General features: G+C 39.8%; 2 protein-coding genes across 8 annotated transcripts in view; both read right to left on the reverse strand.

The window, feature by feature from the left end:
* The window catches only part of tcf3a (transcription factor 3a), a 29,582-nt gene extending 17,713 nt beyond the window's left edge, over nt 1–11,869 (reverse strand). For 3 of the 6 annotated variants that reach the window (XM_031281071.2, XM_031281069.2, XM_031281073.2), the window contains exons 1-4: nt 11,333–11,869; nt 7,704–7,800; nt 6,287–6,359; nt 165–238 (exon numbers count right to left, since the gene is read on the reverse strand). In XM_031281071.2, the coding sequence (XP_031136931.1) occupies nt 165–238; nt 6,287–6,359; nt 7,704–7,757 (201 nt within the window). In that variant the 5' untranslated portion in view covers nt 7,758–7,800; nt 11,333–11,869. The remainder of the gene's footprint in view (nt 1–164; nt 239–6,286; nt 6,360–7,703; nt 7,801–11,332) is intronic. The other 3 variants (XM_031281067.2, XM_031281070.2, XM_031281072.2) reach the window with 3 other exon arrangements.
* A 4,476-nt stretch (nt 11,870–16,345) lies between these two features.
* On the reverse strand, nt 16,346–22,868 carry map2k2b (mitogen-activated protein kinase kinase 2b). Of its 2 annotated transcripts, XM_031281204.2 has the most exons (12): nt 21,976–22,868; nt 21,423–21,633; nt 21,139–21,285; nt 20,548–20,625; nt 20,190–20,241; nt 19,789–19,913; nt 18,442–18,655; nt 17,917–17,969; nt 17,749–17,810; nt 17,579–17,624; nt 17,203–17,330; nt 16,346–17,118 (listed from the first exon to the last, which is right to left on the reverse strand). In XM_031281204.2, exons 1-11 carry the CDS (start codon nt 22,068–22,070, stop codon nt 17,220–17,222), a joined length of 1,194 nt encoding a protein of 397 aa, XP_031137064.1. In that variant the 5' UTR covers nt 22,071–22,868; the 3' UTR covers nt 16,346–17,118; nt 17,203–17,219. The 2 variants fall into 2 exon arrangements, with proteins under 2 accessions (XP_031137064.1, XP_031137063.1); XM_031281203.2 differs by having other exon boundaries at nt 16,346–17,330; nt 21,976–22,867.
* Nucleotides 22,869–24,669: the final 1,801 nt, after the last annotated feature.

Below are 24,669 nucleotides of genomic sequence, written 5' to 3' on the forward strand. Positions count from 1 at the left end.
TAGTGCTGTATCAGTGGTCAAATGCAGGTTGAAAACTTTATTATCCCATATTATACATTGCGTTTGTGTGTGAAAGCGGTATAAATGACATGATCACCCAAACTTGTGTTTTGCATGACATCTACAAGGCCATATTCTATGTAGTAAGTGAGGATAAACCGTACCCTTCCCTGGTTGAAAGATGGACTGTTCTGTTCTCCTGGGCCCCAGGGACTGGACCCACTCCTCTCATCTATACCTGTAAGACAAAGAACTGGGTTAGGCCTAGTAACCACAAAAAAGGCAGACACATTCTTAACAGGGATTTGCTCTTCGGCTTTGCAAAACTAAGTCTAACTTCAGAGAATGATAAAGTTAACCTGCTTTGATACTGTTTTTTTCAGGCTGCTCAAAGTAACCTCAATTGAAGAGCTTCAGTTCACAGCTCACACAGAGATAGCATAGTGACAGCGCTGTCACATAGTGTGGATATGAGCTGTAGGAAGTTTGAATAATTAACACCCAGTATGAGGCTCCCAGAATCATCCTCAACATTCTTCATTCTCCCACTCCACTCCTTTACATTTTCCATGGCAACAGTCATTCGTCCTCCATCTATTCTCTCACATTTGGACTACACCTTCACCTTAACACAGACGAGTGCTCAAGGTCTCAATCTAACATAGTTGACACACCTTATCCCAGGCCAGAGTACTCCAGCTTTCAGAGAGGTGAGCGTGTTTGAAAGGAGTGATTTAAAAGATTGGTGAAGCAGAAATTCCTGCCCGTCCCCTTTCTCTCAATCTCCTCTCGTAGCGCAACACAGCATCTCTGGGGAAAAGCTGAAGCTTAATTGCGTACTGATTTGCATAATTGTGCATATTAATGAAGCTCAGCGCTATGAATATTCATATTTTTTGTTTTGTTGTCTAATTAAAAAGCGGAGAGGGGAGAGGGGAGTGGGGTAGAGGCGGGCTAGAATCATGACAGGATCAGCAGTAGAACAGACTGATGGGTCCACAGCGCTGAGAGCTGCTAGATTGCCGTGACAACTGTGATCTATACACACGACACCAGCAGAATAAGAGATGAAGGAGACAATGTCTTGTCCCCTCTCTATGGCTGCCTGTCACTCTCCACGTCAATCAAAGACGATAAAGAAAACGCATGAACCATTCGTTTCCACTGTAAGTCATCAGAACCCAAGCTCAAGACAAGAAAAGGCTCCAATTCAATGTTTTGTGTTCGAGACTGCGTTACACTTTTCCTGACAGTTTTGTTATCAACACTGAATTTAAGTTGCAGTGTCAAACAACGTATTGCCAAATAAATAATATGCAGAACAAGCTTTTATTTTTGGGGCCACATTTCATCTTTCACACACCTACATTATTACCATGTATTCGGAACCATGTAGCATATCAGAACAGTCTGAAAAAAAAAAAGATGCAAAGCTAATTAGCGAGACACAAACATGTGGTATTTTTGGCCTCTTTAGAAGAACTGAGGATTGTAAGGCAGTAGAAAAAGAAACATGAAAAGTCACCTTTCATTCGACAAATAGCAGGGTGCATATAGCACTTTGCGGAAAACTAACACACACCTTCTTGTATAAGAATACTTTTTTCAAGGCACGCAAGTGTAGGGTTAACAGGTGTTATGTATAAATTCAGGAACAAATTTAATGGAATGAATTATTTGTGTGGAGGATATTATGTGAGGATTAATGTAAATATTTACAACTAAAGGAATGAAATTATGGGATAACTATTTAAGAAACTAGTGGCAATAAGATAAGAGGCAGTAAAGAGCAATTTAAATTAATGTAAAACCCACATATTCTTTCTAATTAACTGAGCTGATGTTAAGCAAATAAACAAAACTTAAGTGGAAATTTCAGCTTGTTTTCAGAATTTCTTCCATGAATCCTGACAACTCTATATAATGAAGCCAAACAATAAAAACCGAAAGCGAAGTTATACAGGGGGTTCTATTATTGTGGTCAATAGTATTGTGTACTTGTATTAATATACCGGAATAATAATGGCTACACACAAATCTAATGTGGTTTCAACCAAAGGAGTCAAACATAAAAAATAACCTGCAAACTAATGCATAAGAACATAATAGGTCTGGATCACCTTGACAGTGTTATAATGCAGGTCTATACATTAAATGCCACCACAGTGATGTCCCCTTGTCGGAGAGACTGCCTCAATGTGTGTGAACACACATTGGGAAAATGAACAATAGGCTCAAGTTTTAATGCGACTTTACGCCAACTTAGCAGTGTTGTTGCTTTGGTGACTTTTAAGACCCCTTTGATACTTTTATTTCACAAAAGATCCTAGAAATGAACCTCGGTAGAGTGGTGGCACTTTCAGATGGCCGTGTATCAGCTAGGTTTAAACAGGTAACTGCCTGCAAAGTATTCATGCGAGTGAGGGCATATGTGAAAATGGCATAGTTTACTTGTTATGGTCATTTTGCGTATCTTATCGATGTGGTTCAGAAAAACTAGGCTTGCCTGGTTTTCTTCTCCAAATTCCAACGTGTAAAGCCATCTTTAAGTTGTTTTCTTCAGTTTTATTTGTTGTGACATTTCAGGTGGTTGGATAAATATGCCTCCATCCTCTTGAAAAGTAAATACTTTTAACATAATCGACACCCCTCCCTATAAGGACAGCATTATTACATTTTGATCATGTTTTTTTAAAACTATTACTACACTACTTAGGCGGACTACCCGGACTGGGGAGAGAGAAAAATGAAGAAAAGGGTGAGTAACATCAGACAAATTCTCTGGTGAACCCCAATGCACTTTTCCTCCCAGCATGCAACGCCCCTTTAAGCATGGCTAGTCTATAATTACACAGGAAGAGATACTGGAAACAGACAGACAGCCTGAGTCATAGGCTTCATGAGCAGCAAAATTCCAGCACATCCATTGACCAAACTTGCAGACATGTCTTGGTTTTTACATGAACACTGCCCCAGGCACCTATAACTGAGTGTGCCGTTTGGTCTACACACCTTCTTCCTTCCCTTGGCAAAATGAGTCACACAGACACAAAGCATGATGTCAGGTCAAATCTCAAGAGTGAACACTGATAACAATGTACAATAACACAGGCCTGGTTGTTTTAACCTGTGAGTCACTAGAGACAGTATGCGCTAACGGACTTAGAAATACATTTGTTAGTGGGTTACACACTTACACTTTAATATCCTACTTCTGACACTGTATACAAGTATACATTTCAACAGCAATATGCACAATAGTAATTACAATTTTAAACAGCAAATCTACTTCTTTAGTCTTTGTGATTCACTAACACATCTGTTTAAAAAACAAGACAACTCATGCAAATTTTAAACTCTTCCCCTTCTGCATTTCAGCCCATACCAAAGTTTAAAAATACATTTTAGGATTCTCAGTTTCCAGAGACCAAAAAATGAAAGTGCAATTAAATTACTTTAACTGACTGGTGAAAGGGATTGAATAGGCACATGAGACCAAAGCAGAGATATTACCATCACTGAAGGCTCTAAAAGGGAGGTTCCCCATAGCCACACATGTTAAACCTCGACATATCCCAAACCTTAACCAAACTGGGGAGAAAAAAAAAATCTGACTCTATAAGAAAAACATGTGGCAGCTGCTCCAGCAGGACTACAGTTTGACCAAGTCAGCTTCTTTGAAAGTAATCATATGATAGCACAGCTTTAGGTTACCCGAAAAGCATCGAAATGACCAAATTTACTACATATAGACGGACATAGATCGTACACTGAGGTTCATTTTTCTTTGAAATGATTCTTTTAGCCACGTATGCTACATGAATGCAGTACAGCTCTGACCTATCCCACAGCCAAAGTATCTGAGACAAAAAGTATGGCCTTGAGCAAGATGGAATAATTTAACATTTTGGGAAAATATTCTGAGAGTGAGATGAGAGGATGTGTACACACACACACACAGGAATGTGAAAACAAGAAATAGTCTGCTGTTACATTACCCCTGCTTCCAGTCTTGATGCTAAGCTAAGCTAATTGCTTCCTGGCCCCAGCTTAGCAGCTAACACTCATGAGAGTGTCACACGCTAACCTCTGTTAGGTTAAAAGGTGTTAGACATTCCTAGTTTGCTCCTTCACAAAGAACAGCCACTGTGGTTAACTTGAAAATCTGTCAGTTACAATAGATTCACTTTCACAGCAGTGGAAAATTAAGTATCAAACGTCCAAAGAAACATTTTAGACTGTACCACTCCAGCATCATATTCTACTTTTCTACCGTTTATCCATATGCTTATTAGGTTGCAAGCAATCATTGTTTTGCCAAAGTATGGCTATATACCCTAGAATGGACTGAAAGGACAGGTGGCCAGCCAAAAAGTGGTGCAGGAGTGCTGTACACATGTTTAATATGAACCTTGTGAAACTTTTTTCCTGCTGTGAAAACTGGTCTCATTGGGAATCCACTGTAAATAACATATTCAAGCAGACCACAGTAGCTTTTGTTCGTGAAGAAGCCAACTGTGATTGTTATACAGCCAGCAAGGGTGAGTGTTTGATACTAAAAGCACATATTAGGGTGGAGTATAATATTAAGGCAATGCAATAAGCAGCCGTTGGATTGATAACATCGTGTTTTTTTGTAAGCACACACCTTGCTGTGACAAAAGAACGTGTAAGTGGCCCTCAAGTGAATAGAAGAAATAGAGCCCCCTATACCCCACCCAGCCACTGCTTGTGTTGTCTTTCATCTTAGCTTCAATATCCTGTTTCTTTCTTTTGCTAGCCGAAAGAACTACTGCACTTCTACAGATACGAGGGTGACAGAGAAAGGTTCATGTAGGGCAAGTGGATCTGCTACAGTGGAAATAAGAGATGGACAGGTAGGCATTTTTAAAGCTTACCACTTTTTGTGTATGACAGCAATTCAAAAGGGCCCATAAACACACAAAAAAGAAACAGTCTGATCTGAAGTATCTCTGATACTGTTGGTGTATAGTAACATGCATGCATGTCTTAAAACTGACCTAAGGGCTGGTAAAGTAGATGATGAGGATGGATAATGGCTCTAGGTGAAAAGAATTTATATGAAGAGAACATGTAGGGTGCGAGATTCCAGGACAAGGAAACGCTTATCTTATCTTAAACGCTTATATATGTCTCTTTCACACTTGGTTCTCGCTAAGTTACTGGGATAACCTTTCAGGCACCAATATTGATGTTCACTATTTACACATGCACTACATTCAGGAACATTTCCATTTTGCGCATTTTCACACATGCCATGGCAATGAAGAGCAGATGGAGCTGTTTTTGTCCGGTGCCAATGTTCTTGTAATGTATTTAATATTCCACAAGTTTGCGAGACAAGTAAATGCTAAATGTTAAACAAGTCACAGATTTAAATACGTCCTGAGCGTAGTCTTGTGATTGGTTCACTCGCTCCCCATGAAAGCGTCTTTGGACAGAGGGACGTAACCCTTTACATGCTTGTCCCTGCAATGTTACTGTTTTCACTAACACAGCCACACCAGCAATTTCCCTGAAATGTTACTAGTTCTTGAGGTGGGAAATTGGCAGTACAGATTTCCCTGAATATTGATTTCTGCTCCCATTCACACATGACCCCATGCAGGTAATGTTCTTGAACATTTTAGGGATAGATTTCATTTGTGAAAGGGGCTTTAGTCACAGAGTAAGCAAAGGAGATTAATTGGGCTGTTCCCATCAACCCCCACCCTCAGCTTTTGTCCTTAGAGTGATTGAATGGCAACAGCTGAGAAGGTGAGGGAAGGGACACCTGCAAGGCGAGGATGAGGAAGTGTTGAGGAGATGATCTACATAACATTAAATAACCTGGCAATCTTTCCTGAGGTTCCTTCCAATAATTGTGATCTGATACACAAGTGGAGAACAGGAACAATTTCCTTTTCTATTACCATTCAAAACAGCATGAACAAATGTGGAGTAGAATAGTGAGACGACAAGAACAGCCTATTACTGCCATGCTTTACTGTCAGGAGATGTAGGGAGCATTACAAACCAATAAGGACATTTCAACACTAGCTTTATGTGAGAGGAAGGAAGAGAAAGTTGCATTTCTTTTCTTTAACATAACATTTTACTGACATTTCTTTCTTTTTTTAATCAAGAGAATCAAATGCATAGGAATAGTGCTTTTCATTTATTTGGGAGTCAAAGGAATAGAAAGTCAAAAAGACAAAGTAAATGGAATTTATTATTTATTTTTTTTTAAATGTTAGAAAAAGAAAATAATCTTTTTTGGTCTTACCTGAACCTCCAAACTGACTGCTGGCGAGAGTAGTCGGCCGGTTCTTGCCGTTTGAAACTGGAGGCTCAAACATCTGAAATGAGAGAAATTAAACTGTAAACTGTAGTCCGTCTAGACTTTGCGGATTTAGATCATCTTCACTTGTGCAAAGGTTGATTAGGTGGTAATTCAAACTATTCTATCCTATTAAGCCTACAGATTCCAGGTTTGACTGAGTGACTGCTAACATTAAAGTGACACAACAATAAAACGTCTCGTAAAAAGATGGCTAACGTGCACGGTGCAACCCTTCAAACCCTGACCGACTGGCCCATTCATGGATGCCCCGATATTCATCTATCTCACCGAACTGCTGCGGCTTGCACACACGTGGTGTCCACGCATTGCAGTGGCGCTGACTGCAAGCCCTACCTTTCTACATTGAGATTGCCTTTGATAATGGACATCAATAATAGAATGTTTTTATTTCATCATTAGTCTATATCCACGACGTTCCACTTCCGGGATTGCTCCGGTGCCGCTGGAAATACCGCCTGATGTCCCTCTTTTCGGCCGGATGTCCATTACCTTCTGCTTTCTTTGTGTTGTAACTTTAAACTCCGGTGGATTTCTGAGGACTATGGTTAACTGCTCCTCAGATCTCTGCAGGGTAAATCCAGACAGCTAGCTAGACTATCTGTCCAATCTGTGTTTTCTGTTGCACGACTAAAACAACTTTTGAATGTACACATGTTCCACTAAACAAGTTCCTTCCCGAGGCTATTTTGCAGCGGCACCGTGGCTCGGCCCGGCGCTTAGCACCGCCCAAGACGATTGTGATTGGTTTAAAGAAATGCCAATAAACCAGAGCACGTTTTTCTTCCACCCCGGAATGCTGTGTGGACTAGCCAGACCCTCCTCTGCAGCGCTGTGGAGGAAGGTCTGGCAATGCGAGACTATTTCATTATAAATGTCATTCATTTTATTTCAGGCAGAAAATGGTTAAGAATCGTGCGCATTTTCCACAACACGGCACAGCAAACAATTCACAATAAAAGCCTTGTGTTAACAAATGAAGGGATTCTGTCCACAGAAATGCCAGAGGGCTTTTAATTTGAAACAGAAACAGTACGTGTTAAATTATGTCTGTGACATTCTACAGATATAGACATTGAAACTGAAGTGAAAGGAGAGGGAGTGGAATATGTTGCCTTCCAATAAATAAACAGTTGTCATTTGATGATACTTTCTCAAATCTTTATTTTCATACGTCATGTACAATGTTGTTGAGAATAGTTAAATAAATAATGCTACCAATAAATAGAAGGATTCAAAAAGGGGATGCGATTGGTATTGGCAGATACTGCTTCCGGCGATCGGAGCACCCTTACTGTAAAGGATGCACATTAAATTCAAGCAATCTTCAGAGAGATCTTACCGCGCTAAAATCCAGCAAGTCGTTGAGCTCCTTGTCTGTTTCCACTGCAGCCATTCTCTGCTGCTGTTCACTTGGGCCTTTCAGTCTCAGCGAGCGACTACAAGCAGAGGTAAGGAGAATATGAGTATATTTAGTAAGATGGTTAACTATTCTGACCAGCAAAGGTATGCAGGTGTAGAGCTAGATATTTCCAAAGTCAAGTATCAGTGTTTTTCCATACCTCAATAATGTGACAATATTATGGCTATTGGTGCTTTCTACAAAATATAATCAAAACAAAAGGGAGGGTGACATAAGTTCGGAGAAAAATGTGGATTTATAAACCAAGCAGTTTGGTGCATTCACTGTTTTTTGACTCAGCTTGAACAATCCACTAAATTGTTTAGGAAATTGCATTACTTACTGCTATCTTAGAGCCTTTAAAAGTATTTTTTTCCCATTTGTTTTACAAACTGTGTCTTACTTGCATTGTTTTGTTCATCATGTGTTTATGGTACAGGTGCAGGTAAGCGACTATATAATGTCATGGACAGCTGGACATTAGAGGTGTCTTACTTTTTTCTAACAAACAGGTGGTTCAGAAAATATAGTTAAACTGGAGACTTGTTTAAACACGTCTGAGTGCCCGTGGTGTTGTTGTGTCTAGTAGTGTTGTTGTGCCGCCATATCTCAACAATAAAGCTGGTACAGAAATGTTGTCAGAACCAATGGAATTGGAATGGTGGCAATAGTTATGAAATAAGAAGAAAAAAATCTTGCTTTAGGAAATATTACAAAAAACACAACTCCAGACAATGTCTAGACCTACATCACAATGCCAATCTAATATTGAGTTCTCCCACCATTACACAGAAGATAATGATTCAGGCTAATGACTCAAAAGCATTCCATTTGCTCAATACAACAGTGAGAAAAGTCAATGAAATGACATGGTGGTAAGCCTGACATACATAACCTACAAAAACCTTTACACAGGTAATGTTTCTACCATTGATACAGTTAAACCTAAATAACTAATGCCATAACCATTCTAGTAGCACGTTCTTGCAAGACCATCAAATGATTGAACAAGTACTGGGGGGAAAAACAGTCAGTTCTAAGAGTTTCCCTGGTAGCCCACATCTAACATGTGTGACCATGGTTCAGCCACAGGCCACACTGCACTTGTTTGTCGGGCCCTAGACTCAGACAGCTTCTCCTACCTCAAAAACTAACCTGCTCTAACAGCTCTTTGGAAAAACGTACAGAGTAATAAGACGACATGCTGAACTCTCAAATAAAAAATGTGCTGTATATGACCAGCCTGTATCAAATGAGGCCATGTGTGTAAAACATCTAAATAAGTATAATTTCTACATGAGGTGGGCAAACCAGCAGAGACGCTTTGCAACACAAAAGCACTGCAGTAAATACCCGCTGGGTGACATCATAATGTTATGATTTTGTTTGTACTAAGGGGTGTTCAAATTCATAGTTGAATTTTGAGACTGCAGTTTGTAATGCTGTCAAGCAAATATACAATTAAGTGTCTTTCGGTTAGTGTTTTTGGGGGTTGACTTGTGGCCAGTGTTTGGAATATGTTGTCATTATTTTTAAGACTTATGCTAAGCCACTTTAAATATATTTTAAGTGTTTGAGAATTATGCTGACCCTGTGTATCCCTGTAAATTGCCACAAAAACTGGCCTAAACTGGCTACGGATGTTTGTCCACACCTGCTAATGTCAATACAAAAAAAAAATGGAAAACTGTGTTGCCACAAGAGAACATTGAGATCTTTCACCAACACTGACATAAAGTCACTTAAAGTGATATTTAATTTACAACTACCATAATTGCGAAAATGTATGTAAGATTAAAATAACAATTTTGACAGTCAATAAACAAAAGACGACCAATGTGAGCTGCTAGAAATGTACATTTTGTCCAATGTTTGGTTTTGTTGCAAGCAGTTAGTTCAGTGTAGAAAAAAAGTTAACAAAACGCCAAAATAACAAATACAACGAGCAACAACATTAACAACTAGGTGGGGGTTTTAGGATTAAAAAGTATATTTGTAAGATGTCCCTGCGATGATTTCACTTGAATAACTCATATTTGTATCATTTTCAGGGCATGACTGAAAATTCACTTTTAGTCTAAATTTATACGCTAGAAACCGAAACATCCCATTAGTTTCAGTCATTTGAGCTGGTAATGGGAACTACATATAACATATGTATTATAACCCATCACATTAAAATGTATCCAACTTTTTACCAGTGGTGATCACATTGCAGGATTGCTACTTTTACCAGTGATATTGGGAGTCATCTTACTACTTTGTTTATAAAGTCAAACAGTGACAACACCAAACATCAACAATTTGACATTATTTTATTCAACATCTACATCCGATTCTGAATGCATGACAGGGTGCAAGCACTAGATCAAGCCTGACTGGGAAAAAGCAATGTAAATGTTAAAAAAGGAGTTATAATCAACGTATTGTCACGGTAACAACTAATGAGAAATGTGTGCTATGACATATGAACAAGCCAAAATACTTTGGCACTTGGCCTACATAGTCATTTCTGTCTCTCACTGAGCTGAGGTCAAAATGGGGGATAAGTGTTTAGCCCCTCCTAACAAATGGAAGTTGCATACGCTTGTCTTGAGCACCCCCACCTCCGGCCTTTCCATTTGGAGAAAAGTTTTAAGGCACAAATATCCACACAACATCGCATACCTGGCGTCAAATTAGAGATAGGCAGTTATCAACTGCATGAGTTTTCGTGGCTCATCGGTAGTTTAAAATCCTGCGGCACGTTTAAAAAGGGCCTTAAAACCTGTTGCCTGCCCCTCACGTCGAGCAGGAGAATGGGGCACTAATGAACACAAAGACTCGAGCCACCAAAGTTTCAGCTGTACGGTCAAAACGCAATAAAATCAGAATAAAAGTCAAAATTTCTTGAAACAATTGTTCCAAATGTGTTTTTAATAAAGCAGGATGGAGTAAATAATGCTTTAGCTGCGTTCTTGTTGCTTGTTATAACGTTAGTGGTGGTAGGGGGTGGAGGGAGGTAACGCTAAAAAAATAATCATTTTAACTACGATTTTATTACCATTGCATAATTTGGTGTTTTATAACGTAACATATGACGGCACAGTGACCTAATCTCAGGTTACATTAGTGAACATCTTGATACCAGGTGGAGAAATTTGCAATTTTAGCCACAACCAGGAATGTTTTACCGTTAGCTAAAACAAATCAACAACGCATGTCTATCGTTTAACGTTCATGCGTTGTTTCTAGAAAACCGACATACTGGTACTACAGACAGCTAAATCCTGGGGGAGCTAACTCGGTTCAGTAATATGCTAATGTGCTGTAACGTTATAGCCCACTGAAGCGAACAAAGAAATATTTTCCACCACACATAAGCTAATACTCGTAATAGTAATAACGCTGCAAGCTCGCTGAGGCCGAAGGGACGAAAATCCAAGACCCGCTTTTCCCGGCTGTGGCACTCGGTTACAACTTGAACGTTGCGCTTAAAACTTGATTATTACTCCAGTAACAACGCGACAGACGACTTCTGTTTGACATGCATATGCTTGTTATGAATGTATATTCAGCCATATATTTACCTGGAATCAATTATATGGCATCCAACAGGGAGAAATCGACGGCCGCAGTAGAGAGAAAAACAAAGTTAGGGATAGGATCCTTCCCCCCGTGGTCCGAACTGAGGGCTTGATGAAAATGAGAAAAGACTATATGAACCACTCCTCCGTCGCCTCGTTTGGTTGTTGTCTTCGTCACGAAACTGAAAAGACGTTTCTAACACGAACCATAACTCTTTTACTGCTCCGTTTCCTTATTGTTAGAGAAAATGTAACCATTTCATTTTCCAAGTAGACATTTTAACAGCCTCCACATTGTCGGTTCCAATGAAGTTAAGTATCACTCCGCAACACAGCCTACTGGGGGACACCGAGGCTGAAACATCAGCGATGTCCAATCTCGGCTAAAGCGAAGTAACCAAACAAATCAGGTTTTAAAAAAAAATTAAATTTACGCGGCGATTATCTTAGATGCCGCAAAATGTCCCTCTTTTGTGGCTGCAAACACGACACAAAATGAGTAGCAATTCGCGGGGACCTATGTCGACTGGCGGATGAGGACAGCGGAAAGCCCAACAGCCTCAACCAGTAGAAGATGGAACGATAATATCAGAGGGAGGACCAATTGGATACGACGGAAATGTGATTGGCAAGTTGGACGGCCAAACATATTTTATCATCATCCTTTAGGGCAGTCTCATTTTGCCTACGGGTTGCTTGCGTTTTAATTTTGTTCTCAAACAGTGGCTGCGCTACAAAATATTTTCGTGTTTGTGTATGTATGTGTGTGTCAAAGAGAGATGGGAGTCCACCATGCTCAGTAATGCTAAACATGGATATCATAAGACCATAAGAAAGTTTCTCTTAGGGTGAATAGTAATTAGCCTGGTTTGTCTAAATTCATGGCCATAAACATCAGATTATGGTGTGACCTTGCTATGAATAAATCCCACAATGGGCTAAATATTTGATATGTACAATCTTGCAATATTAACTATCATGGATTCGCAATACCTTTTTAATGTCAAATAGTTTTATTTTAGTCCTGTGTTGGAGGAGAAAAACATATGTAGGCTACTAGTTGTATGTTATGAATACATTCCTGAAAAGTATTTATAGCCATCATCATTTATAGCAATCTATATGTATTTTATGAATACACTTTTAATGTATCAATACATATTCACACTTTGTCAAATAGTTTTAGCTTAGGTTTAGGGAGGAACAAAAACACAGGCAGTTAGAAAAGATGTGCAACATGTGTGAATGAATGATTGTGTGTTTTTATCTAGAAGAGAGAAAGAAAGTTGCAGAAAAAAGTAATAGTACTGCTCCTTTGGCAAGCAGTAATCAAAAGGGTTTGCATGAGCCAGCATCAAACAAAAATGGCCTGGTTGCTGTTTTCTCATGAGTTGTACCATGGTGGTTATGTAAACAAGGCTGCAGTTAATGTCAGCGTTTGTTTTCAGACTTTCTCAAGAAAACCTCAACTGGTTTAAGGGGAAACAACCTAAATAACATCTGTGCTGGCCTTTACGAGAAAACTCAGCCATCCACTTTGTGGTTCACAAACACGCACACACTCTCAGCATGCTTTGCACACATGCAACTCAAGCAAACACCTGTATGTCATTAACAGTGGTACTAAAGACTGGTTACCAAAATATTATTCTTTTAGAATTAAATACATGTACAGTGCTAAGCATAAGTGAATACACCTATGCTAAAGTTGACTAAAAAGAGGAATAAAAAAAATCTTTTGGAAATTGATCTTAATGCCTTAATTAAAAAAATGAGGAAAAAATCCAACCTTTAAGGACACCAATTTTCTTTGTGAATGAATAATATATTGTAAATAAATAAATGTTCTTCCTTAAAATACAGGGGGCATAAGTCAGTAAACCCCTATGTTAAATTCCCAGAGGCAGGCAGATTTTTATTTTTAAAGGCAAGTTATTTCTTGGATCCAGGATACTATGCATCCTGATAAAGTTCCCTTGGCCTTTGTAATTAAAATAGCCCCACATCATCACATACCCTTCACCATACCTAGAGATTGGCATGGGGTACTTTCCATAAGATAATCTCTCAATGCAAATCAAACCAGCTATTAGGTTAACTGAAATAAAATCATGCCAATCTCTAGGTATGGTGAAGGGTATGTGATGATGTGGGACTATTTTAATTCCAAAGGCCAAGGGAACTTTATCAGGATACATAACATAGGAATTTAACATAGGGGTGTCTATACTTATGCCCCCTGTATTTTAAGGAAGAACATTTATTTATTTACGATACATTATTCATTCACAAAGAAAATTGGTGTCGTTAAAGGTTGGATTTTTCCTCATTTTTTTAATTAAGGCATTAAGGTCAATTTCCAAAAGATGATTTTTTTATTCCTCTTTTTAGTCAACTATAGCATGGGTGTATTCACGTATGCTTAGCACTGTATAAAATGTACGGTATATTTTACTTAGCCACGACAGCCAATGCATGCTTAGAATTGCATTGTTAAAGACAGATGCAGTTAAATGAGGTAAAGGAACAAATCAGCTCTTTATTTTTTTCCAACAGGGTAAGGAGCATCCCGTCAGTGTGAGCAGATCAACCTCATTATGACAAAACTGGTTTCATATCATAGATCCACGTGAAAAGCTCCTACAGTACACCTGGGGAAAAATGGTGCATGTATTTGCCATGGAAGTGATAACATCACAGCTCTACACAAAACATCAAACAATGTTTGGTTTGTTGCCTTTTATAAAGTAGGATGAACAGTATGGAGGCAAAACAACATCAAGGTTGTACGATAAAAAAAGAAGCTATATTTAGAGTGGAACTCCATTTTCCTAGCCCCCCAAGTGTGTACCCTACTCTCCACCCACGCTTTCCTGGGTTCTCTCTTCTTCTAGACAAGCACCATATAGTTTGTAAATGGGTTACCCCCATGCAGCCACCCACGCATCAGGTACAGTATGAAAACCTGGGGCATCCTGTTATGACTTCTGGTTTCCTGTTTCCTGTGAAAAATACAGCCCCCTCTCTCTCTCACACACACACACACACACACACACACACACACACACTTTACCACTCATCACATAGCTAAGCCTACCAAACAGAGCAGGCCTGGGATCAGCTGCTAACACCCCACTGCAAATATGTTAGTTTGAATGTTTGTATTTATAATCCTGACTCAAGTATTTGGATGAATATATTCAAAACGTAAAACATACTGATACGGTGGCATGCTTTCTCTTTTTCAGATTATTCCCAATAAGACTCAATCTAATATCTTGGTGTATTTTTGACTGTATATCACAGACAGTGGCATTGTTTTGGCGAGTATTCAGCCCTGTGAAACATATAAAGCCGTGGCATTGTGAGAAAGTCATTATGCTATAAGGTGACAAGAGCAGCTGCTTTGCCCCATTCTTCACATTTAATTTGTTTTTATTCCTTGTATACATATTCTCATTTCACATGCTAGGGAGGAAGATGTACAAGTGTCAAGGGACTACTGAAACAGCAATAACAGCGGTGTGCTCATGCGTGAACTGTAGGCCCCCTTTCGCCAGAAATATAAAAATAACAGTTTGTGACAGACAACATGCTGTCACTGCACACCCCCTGCCAATATACCTGAGCATCTCTCTCAACAGGGGTCAGCCACATCACTCTTAATGAGCAGACATCTCTCTTCCTTCCTGTGGTGGCTCTAGCCTTCAATGCTGAATGTTCAGTGAGTGTACACGGTTAATTGTCTTGGCACAAAGTCCTAGACCTGTTTTCCACTCTTTTATGCCGTGGCTTCTGTTGGTGCTCAAACAGAATTTATACTCCTTTAGTGCATTTTTTTCACGTGAGATTCTTTTTTTTTTTATCAGTTTTGGGTAGGCATTGTCGTCTTTTTTATATTTGATTCAAGTCGAAAAGCAGCAATGTCCAGTTTTTCTTCTGTTCAATAGGGCCTTTTCACTCTATAGGCCCCTAGTCACTCTTTTTCTAATTCTTTTGCAAGAAAAAGCACAATAGCATCCTGTTCTTTTTCCTCGTTTTTAGCTCATCATCCCCTCCCCCTTTCTTGCAGATTTGAATTCATTAGCAATCAAAGAGCCACTGACAAACGCCCAATCTTAATTACCCTCTCATTTGCATATTTGCATATTAATGACTGCAGACTTTGCTGTTTTTCTGCTGCAGTAGTCCCCCTCCCATCAACATTGCTCAGACTTAAGCCACCAATACACACTGTAACACTACATCTTTCTCTGAGCTCAAGGCCGCACATTTTCAGTCTGAAGCTGACAGACATTCAAGGAAAGACATTTCATTATCACTCCAGACATGAACCAAACAGATGAATCGTTGTGCCTGTAATTTAAATGGAGGACTATTGTCATTCAGCAGGGCTTTCCTGCTCTTTGCTTCAGTCACTATAAGCATGAGTTAACTTGGTTGCAGCAATGTATGCACAATACACCACACACAGTAAGTATATTTTTGATATTTCTGTTGGTAGTATACTTCAGTCATTGTACCAGAAGTCTTCAGTGCATTGTACCCAAGTGCTTCCCCCTCCTGGTGAAATGAGTGTAAAACAGTGAAGTGATAGTCTAGCAAATCAAGACGTCATTACAATAGATACCATTTATTGACAATTCGGACTTTATAAAGACAAAGCTCTCGATGATTTTACCATAAAAAACATCTATATCTTTAAACCGTGACTTAAAAGGAGGAAGTACACATAAATGGAACAAAACAAAGGAGCGGAATGCCCTAATCCTGCCGCAACACAGGATGCACTTCAATGGCAAATCCATGTCCTGTTGTTTACATTAGAGCGAATACAAAGAAACAACCTTTGGTTTCTGCTGAGACTGCTCAGTGAGTCGCGATGCAGCTTGCTACAGCAGGTACCGTCCAGGGATGAATCTCTAGTATTTTCAAAGGCAGCCTCCGCCCCAGTGTAGCTAATGGTACCACAACAAGCTGAAGTTGCTGCTTTAATATAATAACCCCCGACATACAAAGGAGCAGAAGGTGCATTTAAGGTTGCAACTTTTTTTTGTTTTTGGCTTTGACATGAGTCACGCTAAAATCTCTTAAACATTGCGCTTCACCTCAAGACATCTCAAAATTTGTAGAAATCAGTCACATCACTAAATGCAAAAAAAAACATCCTAGACTCAAGCATCTCTTGCTAACACAGACACACATAACCCGACCCATTTAGTAATATAAACTTATTCTTACATCTCTAAATGTTTTTGCATAACACATTGGGGAATCATATATGTGTCTGCCTGTACACATTATCACGTTCATAATTCAACTGTGTTCATTGAGCGACTGGGTGGGTGGGGGGTGCGGTGTCAGGGCTAAAAGCGGAAATGAAACAGACCTATTCAATCAGTCTGGGGGAGATGCTGAGGGAGACAGACTGCCTGGACAGTTCAGCTTTTCCTGAATTAATTGACGGATTTCCTTTTCTCCTTGTATGTTGAGTTTGTCGACGCGTTTTCGACGTACACCAAATGAACTGTTACAGAGTGACAAGGGCAGAAGAGCGAGCTGGTCCGGCTGAGAGGGGCAGCAGAACTGGCCGGCCCGGCCCAAACCAGCAGCAGGTACATCGCACTCACATTCCCCCGGTCAGACGGTCAACGAACAAACAAAGAGTTGGATTATGAACGTGACAACATTTGTAATAATTGACACACTCGTGCTCTAGATACAGAATCTTTCTTGGCTTACATGTCCATGTAGAGTTCATTTCATGGATGGAGACTTCAGAGGTTCGCCTGCGGGAGGACGTGGCAATCAAGGTGTGTATGTGGGCGTAAGGTTTTAGGCAGCAGCTTCTCCATGTTTTTACATGTACATACTGTGTGCGGGAGTGTGTTTAGTCTGCAGTGCACGTGGGAGTGCTAGGTTGGTTCAGCCCCATGGTTTTACAAAGCCAGCCAGCAAAGTCTACCTCCTCCACCTCAGACCTCTTGATAAACATATGGTTCTGCAACAAAACAAGCAAGCAATACAATTAAGATACTAGTCAAAACTCAATCATATAACGGAACAAAGTGTTCTGCTGCTGACTCTTGCCTTCACAAAATGTATAAATAGTTTAACCCCAGTGGCGGAGGTTTTTCTACTAGTCTAGTCTTTGTAATTTAGACCTTCAACCTGTCAGATATTGCAAATGTTCAAAGAGAAACGTGGGAGCTTTCAAAAGTAAGCCATAGTCTAACTGAGGACACTCACCATCAACATTTTCAAGTCAGCCCTGTCTGCTGGATTTTTGATGAGACTGAAAATGACAGAGCAAAGAGGAATCTTTCAGAGGGAACTCTGGCTTAATCCACGAAGAAGAAAAAGATGCGTTTGTGAAAAGGACAACTGAACAATGTATTCAGGCTAAAACGTTGTCTCACCACTTAGTCACAAAGTCCTGGAAATCAGAGGTGAAGACGCCATGTGGTAGTTTAGGAGGGGGCTGAAATGTGGAAGAAAGTTGAATTGACATCTGATCGCATTACCTTCCTGATGTTGCAAGGACGACAGCAAATACTTTGTGGAATCAGTAGGTAATGCATTCTTACCTCATTCACTATGTAGTCTAGTAGTTCAAAGATGGCCATTGCAGGACCGTGACCTGGAAAAGGAGCCGAGGTAAAGTGTGTTTGATATTCCACATTTCAAGCAAGAATGTTACGTGAAAACACACTAATTCTATCAGCCTAAATTACCCAGAAGAGTTGCAACAAAAATCCTGATTACCATACTAGTTAAACACATGGAAGATTTATCTTAGTTTGCCATTTATTAGATTCCAACTGCAGGTATATTTTTTTCTAACAACAGGAACTGATAACTCAGAAACTGAAATGCAAAGTGTCCCTGAAACAGCAGCAAAGTGAGAACTGAGGAAACTATAATTACAAAACACTAAACTCTCCCTTGTGGCATTCAGCTATCACAGACTGGCCAGGTTAGTATACCTTAGTGCACAATTTACTCTGGTTGCATTATTTCTAATGCTACCTAGAGCTACCTGAATGCAAAGTTACCCATTGCAGTTTTAAATAGCCATCCAACAAAATTGTTCAATTGTGTGTATTGCTCACTGCTGACAGGTCTACCCGGTGGTCTAGGTCTGGGTGAAGTGCTGAGCATCTCTCCTTCACTACCACCCAAGATGTGATGTCCAAATATGGCCTCCAGTTCTTTAGCATCTGGAGGAGGGATGGGGAAGCGTCCGATTGATAGCTCCACAAGGGACAGCCCCATACTCCACACATCTGACTGCACGGAATAGTGGGTTCCCTGCAATCTCTCAGGCTGCACAGCAAACATAAAAAAACACACACATTAACAAAAGAAACAATTAACAAAATATCAACAGATACAATGAACTGTTGCTTACTGTTCAAGCACTGAATAATCTCAAATCAAATGGCTAAGATATTGTTTATTTTTCAATTGAAGCACTGGTTGAAGTTAGGTTAAAAGATGCAGTAGGTAAGACTTATAAAACTGTCATATTTGCTGAAACTGACCCTATGTTCCAGTAGAACTACATGAAGCAGGGAATTTAAAAAAAAAAAAAAAAAAAAAAAATCTGTCTCCTCTGGCACCACCAGATTTGCAAAAATCCACAGCTCTCTGTTCAGATGCACCAATCAGGGCCAGGGGGGTGTCCAACTGCGTGTCAATCACTGCTCGTCAATCACTGCTCATGCACACGCAATAGGCTCGTTCGAGATGAGCCAGATCTGCGCAGAATCGATCACCGGCGATCGCCGCCCAATGCATGCCGGTAAGATTTGTGTCCGACTTGATCCGACGTCATGCACACGTGGACAACGATAACCTCACGAGATCAAGGCGGCCGCGGTTTTTAGAGCCAGGCGCCGCAGTTGCTCTCCACCGACTGCAAGAGCCAGGCGGACCCAGGGCATGCTGGGAAACGCCGGCCTCTCAGATGATCTAACAGCTGATTGGTTCAGAATCGACTCAGCATGATGACGTTTATTATAAACGTTTTATTGATTTTGATTTGGAGGGATCTTAACTGCTATTTGTCTGATTTAAAGTCTTATTCTGTACAAACCACATGTTGTGTGACTGATAGTTACGTTTAGAAGTCAGAGACTAAATCCGTTCAGATTACGGATCATCTACAATGTTTTGTTAATTAAAATCAGCAACAGATCGAATGTAGAGCATTTGGGCTTTAGCAGAAAGGGGGGAGGGACTGAGAAGTTGTTGATGTTCAAATTGTTTGGCTAAGTCCTGGATCTTCGCAATCCTACCTACGGCACCTTTAATAATGTTTTAATGGACATTAGTGGTATACACAATACAATAAAAAGGATGGAAACATTTCATTTGAAGGTAACTGATCACAGTAATGTGGAAGTACTAAACTGAGTTGATATTTTTGAGGTATAATTCGGAGAGGACCAACATACCGACATATAGGATCTTGTCCCAACAAAGGAATTGGCCATAGAGTCTATGAGCTGCCCGCTTACACCGAAGTCACACAACTTGATCTCCCCACGAGAGTTCACCAGTATGTTTGAAGGCTTCACATCTGAGGGTAAAAAAGGTATTAAAATGACTTTATCTGACCGGAAATCTGTAACAGAATGTAGTGTAAAGGGACAATCTTTACCAACCATTGTATGGACTACAACCCTAATATTAACATAGAGGTTAACATTTACATTTGTTATTATCCTTGGCATGTGACCATGTGAATGAACAGAATAACACACATTTTAACAACATACAATTCATTTTGCTATTGTGCTTACGCCTTACAGATGAAATAAAAGAATTAGTCATTAACCCCATGAAAAAACACTACCTCTATGCATGATTTGGTGTTTTTCTCTTAGGTACGCAAGGCCTCTCAAAACCTGTTTCAAAAAGGGGAGTTACACAAGTCAATAACTGTAAATACACTTAATGTGAAAACAACAAGTAGAAACAAGCATAAAACCCATCAAATGACTTTATTTTTGGTGAGGAACTTCATTTGTGCAGGGGACAATGTTAATCAGTCTGCTGTCCCTGAAGGGAACAGGTAGGGCCCAAGGCCTTGCTGAAATTGTTTTATCTAAACAGAAAAATGTAAACTAACCATTTTGGTTTTTTTAAATTGATGCCAACAATGTAATATCACATACTATTATAATATACATACAAGATAACCATACACTTACAGCAATGCTGACTTTGCCCAGAATCTCTTCTGGGATCCTCTTAGCTTCCTTCAGCACCTGGTCCAGAGATCCACCATCCTGCACAATAAAGCGAGACAACAAAGAACACAGCAGATCGTAATACAGATCTCTAAAAACACACACATCCTGTATGAATGGAATTTCAAAAGGATCACATCTTTCCCATCATTGTAATGCGCATGGAGTACATTTACTGAACAAGTACATTGTTCTTCTGTGGAACTTATACATGTCTGATACAGTACTGTGTCGTTTTGTCATCCACAATGAATTTGCATCACATTTTGCCATAACAATCACACTCCATGCAATTTAAATTGACATGTAATCATTTGGCAAATGCTTTTGTCAAAAGCAACATACAAATGAGGTACAATCCAACCACAATAGACCAAGAAAAAAATAACATGTGCTTAAACATGGGACATGCTGTATGTACACAGAGAAAGGCCCTAGAGGGTCTAGTATTTTTTTCCTCAATTCAATGTCACAATCCTTGAAATCAATAGATCAATATAGAAATAGCCTTAATACTTTAACCAGCACCGTCACATCCTCTAATTCTCTCACCATGTGTTCCATGCAGATGCTGATCTCTCCATCGCTGTAAAATGCTCCATAGAAGCCCACAATGTAGGGAGAGTTACACTCATGGAGCACCTGAAGTTCACGGATGATCTGGTTTCTGATAGCAGGTTTAATTTCAAGATGAATGAGCTAAACGAAAAAGAGAATTGTTATATTGAGTGTGTTTTACGGTAAGACCACTTGAAACAAAATCAACAACGTTTTACTACCAGGTTCAGTTCGATCATATTCATATCACTGATGTAACAGTGTAATTTGCAGCTCACCTTTCTGGCCATGATTATTCCTGAAGATTTGTGGCATTCCTTAGTGACAACTCCTCCATTGCCTGCACCCAGCTCACAGACACGATGAAAGTCATCGTCTCTCAACTCGCCCACCTTGGCCTTCTGGCTAAGGAAAGCTTCTAACCTTTTCTTCTGTTGTTCATCCAGGTCCAACTCTTCCAGTATTCTTTTAAGTGCCTCTAAATTGGCCCTGCGAAAAACGAGCTATATTACTGTAGGACAGTTGTCCCCAAAGTGGGGTACAGGACCCAGGGGGTTCCCAGCAAAGAAAAGGAATACTTTATTTTCACTATAATTCCATCCATAAGTTACACAATGACATAATGTATGACTATTTGGGGCACAGGTTTCATACACTTTATGTAATAAAACATCTAAAAATAAAAATCTTATCAGATGGGGGACCCTGGGACAAAATCATATCAAATTGGGGGTACATGGTCTAATTTTGTCTCAGTTAAGGAGTCCTTGACATGGAAAAGTTTGTGAACCACTGTGTTAGGATAATACTGGGATCAGTAAAATAACTTACTCAGATGCAACATCAGTGTTGATGGAGGTCGATAATCCATCGCCAGCAGGAGGAATCGTTAAGGGGCCTGGCACTGGTCTCCTTTTAGGAGCCATGCTCACTTGTGGATAAACTACGACGTGGGCTTAACGAAGTGACACTTTTCTCAGGGCTACAAATTATACTTCACTAATCTTAACCGTCTCTGCGTAGCTAGAGCTTTTCTGACCGGAAAATGACTGCTAATGTTATTTTTGATTAGCATAAAGTTTTACTTCCTGAACAAACGTTTGGTTAAATAACAAAACAGGTAGGTAACGTTATTTATCTCGTAAATGCTATCTGGACTAACTATGGGCGTTTCCCGTCAGTTATTAGTGGGAAAGTTAACCTAAGTAAATATGACCTAATTTAACGTTATCAGGTTTACAGGTTCAACTTGTTACACGGGATTGCCCTCAGACGCTACTTAAATGATCTCTCTTTCTGATTCACAATGAGCAAATCTGCAAATTATTAAAAAGAGTGACACACTATTAACGCTTACGTTAGCTAACCTTACATTAACGTTAGCTAGATTAAGTTAAGTAAAGTTAACGTTACAACATAACGGCAAACAGAATATTTTCAAAACCAGAGCCATTAACGTTACTAGCAGCACTCCACGTTAGCTAACTTCATCTACTAGCTAACGTTAGTTAGCTGTTGCGTGATAGTAACGTTACGAGATTTACTTTACAAACGCTGTGCTAGTGCTAGTGCCGTGTCCCCACCCAGTTAACAGTTAAGTTAGAAACATGGTGCTGTACTGTCGGTTAGTTTATCCTTGCTGTCCCTTCTTTCTGCTAGTAACAGGTGTGTGGGTCGCTGTCCAGAGATGGGCGGATGATACCGAAGCTTGTTTCATTCCTGTGAAGATCACGCGAATTTGCGTTTCCTAGGATGACGAAGGTATATCCCGCCCTACTCTGCTTTATTTTGCCTCTGATTGGCTTACCCTAGTAATTTTACTTCTTACCCTAACCCTAACCAATCGCAGTCCTCATGCCTAAACCTAGCCAATCCAACCAATGAAGCAACGAGTACTAGCCAGAGTGATACTAGCTCTGGTACTAGCCAAGTAGAGTCAGAGTAGGGCGGGCCGCGGGTCATGCCTTCGCCATCCCATTGAATAATAGAATAATTTTCCCATAGATATCTATGAATTTTCCTTCCGCCCTCCTAGAAAACATGGAGCAGCAGATGTTCGATTTAGGATCTACCAAAGATCTACCCATGGATGTATTAAGAGAACGGATCTACCCAGATTAGCAGCATCCACATGCCCAATCCGTGGAATAAATCTCGCGATATTTCAGACGTTGACCATTATTTAGGCACCACCTCTCCTACCTACTGCTCTCAGTGCATTGTAAATGTAAACTGTCGCATTAAAGTTCTTATCTAGAACGGTGCCATGGCTTTATTATACAACATCCATGTGGTGCACACGGTCATGGCATGCCCATGTAGAGACCTAATGATCAACAACCAGTGCTGTTATACTAGAATAACAAAAGCGGTTTCCATGCTGTTTTTTGTGTATAACAGCACAATATTAACTAAAATAAAAATACATTTCAACATATAGGATCACTGGATTATAAAGCAATATGTAATGCACTTTCACTTCAATGCATTAACAATTTTAGAATTAATCAAATGACCAAAACCAATGCATGACAGGACAATAAGCGGACCTGGACCTTTGGGACTTTTTCGGGCCTAGATCCAGGTTTATGATAAGACCACCTGTGGTACAAGAATCAGTTGCAAAGCTATACATTCTGAACACCTTGAAAGAATACTGATCTGCCCTTGTTTATAATAATATGTGTGGCTCGTGTGTGTGCCCTCTCCAGGTGAGCCCACAGAATGGTCACAAAAATGACATATTTGAAGTCCAAGACCATCAAAACATACAATGCAGACCTACAATCCTGGAACTTATTAAACAGTATACCCATTTTAAATATCATCAGTTGTTACATGTGAACATATATTGGACAGAATTGTGCAATTTACAGTTTATTTTGTGTGTTCTAAATGGAGTAGGCTACAACTGCATTGTGCAAACCTGTGTGTGTTCAAAACCTTAAAGTTAGTTTTTTCCTTAATAAACTATAGATTTGGTTTGAGAAAATGTAATCTAGCTACAAATATTTCAAGATGACATCAATGCAACTGATATATCTCATTCTGTACTGTGTGAAGACCTGAGAAGTTCAGAGGCTCTCTCTAATAAATAACAATGTCTGCCCAACACATCAAACAGAAATGCATTTATTTTGCTTTTGTCTGTGATCACTCCACTCTTGCTGTGTGATTTCCTTTCAGCAGTGGGTGCCGTTGCTCATTTCTTTACAGCCTTTTCAGTTGTAGCTGGGCTGCAGCTGTTTCCTTTGGGCAGCAGCAGCTTTGAGATACAAAGAGAAACAGAGACAGATGAGAGAAGAACTGTTAACATGATCACAAACTAAGAGATAAAGCTGTCATTCAGTTTGCTCTAAAACATGTTTAGCTGTTCTACCGACCAGAATGAAAACCAATTGGTAACCGTGCGCTTTCGGTTACGGAACCTCAGCTTTGGAACAGATCAGCAGACTCCACTGCAACTTAGCGCGAGCAGTTGCTATTTGAGTGTGAGAGCAAGGTTTTGAGGGACATTTACTCACT

This window comes from Sander lucioperca, chromosome 9, assembly GCF_008315115.2.
Source record: "Sander lucioperca isolate FBNREF2018 chromosome 9, SLUC_FBN_1.2, whole genome shotgun sequence".
NCBI lineage: Eukaryota > Metazoa > Chordata > Actinopteri > Perciformes > Percidae > Sander > Sander lucioperca.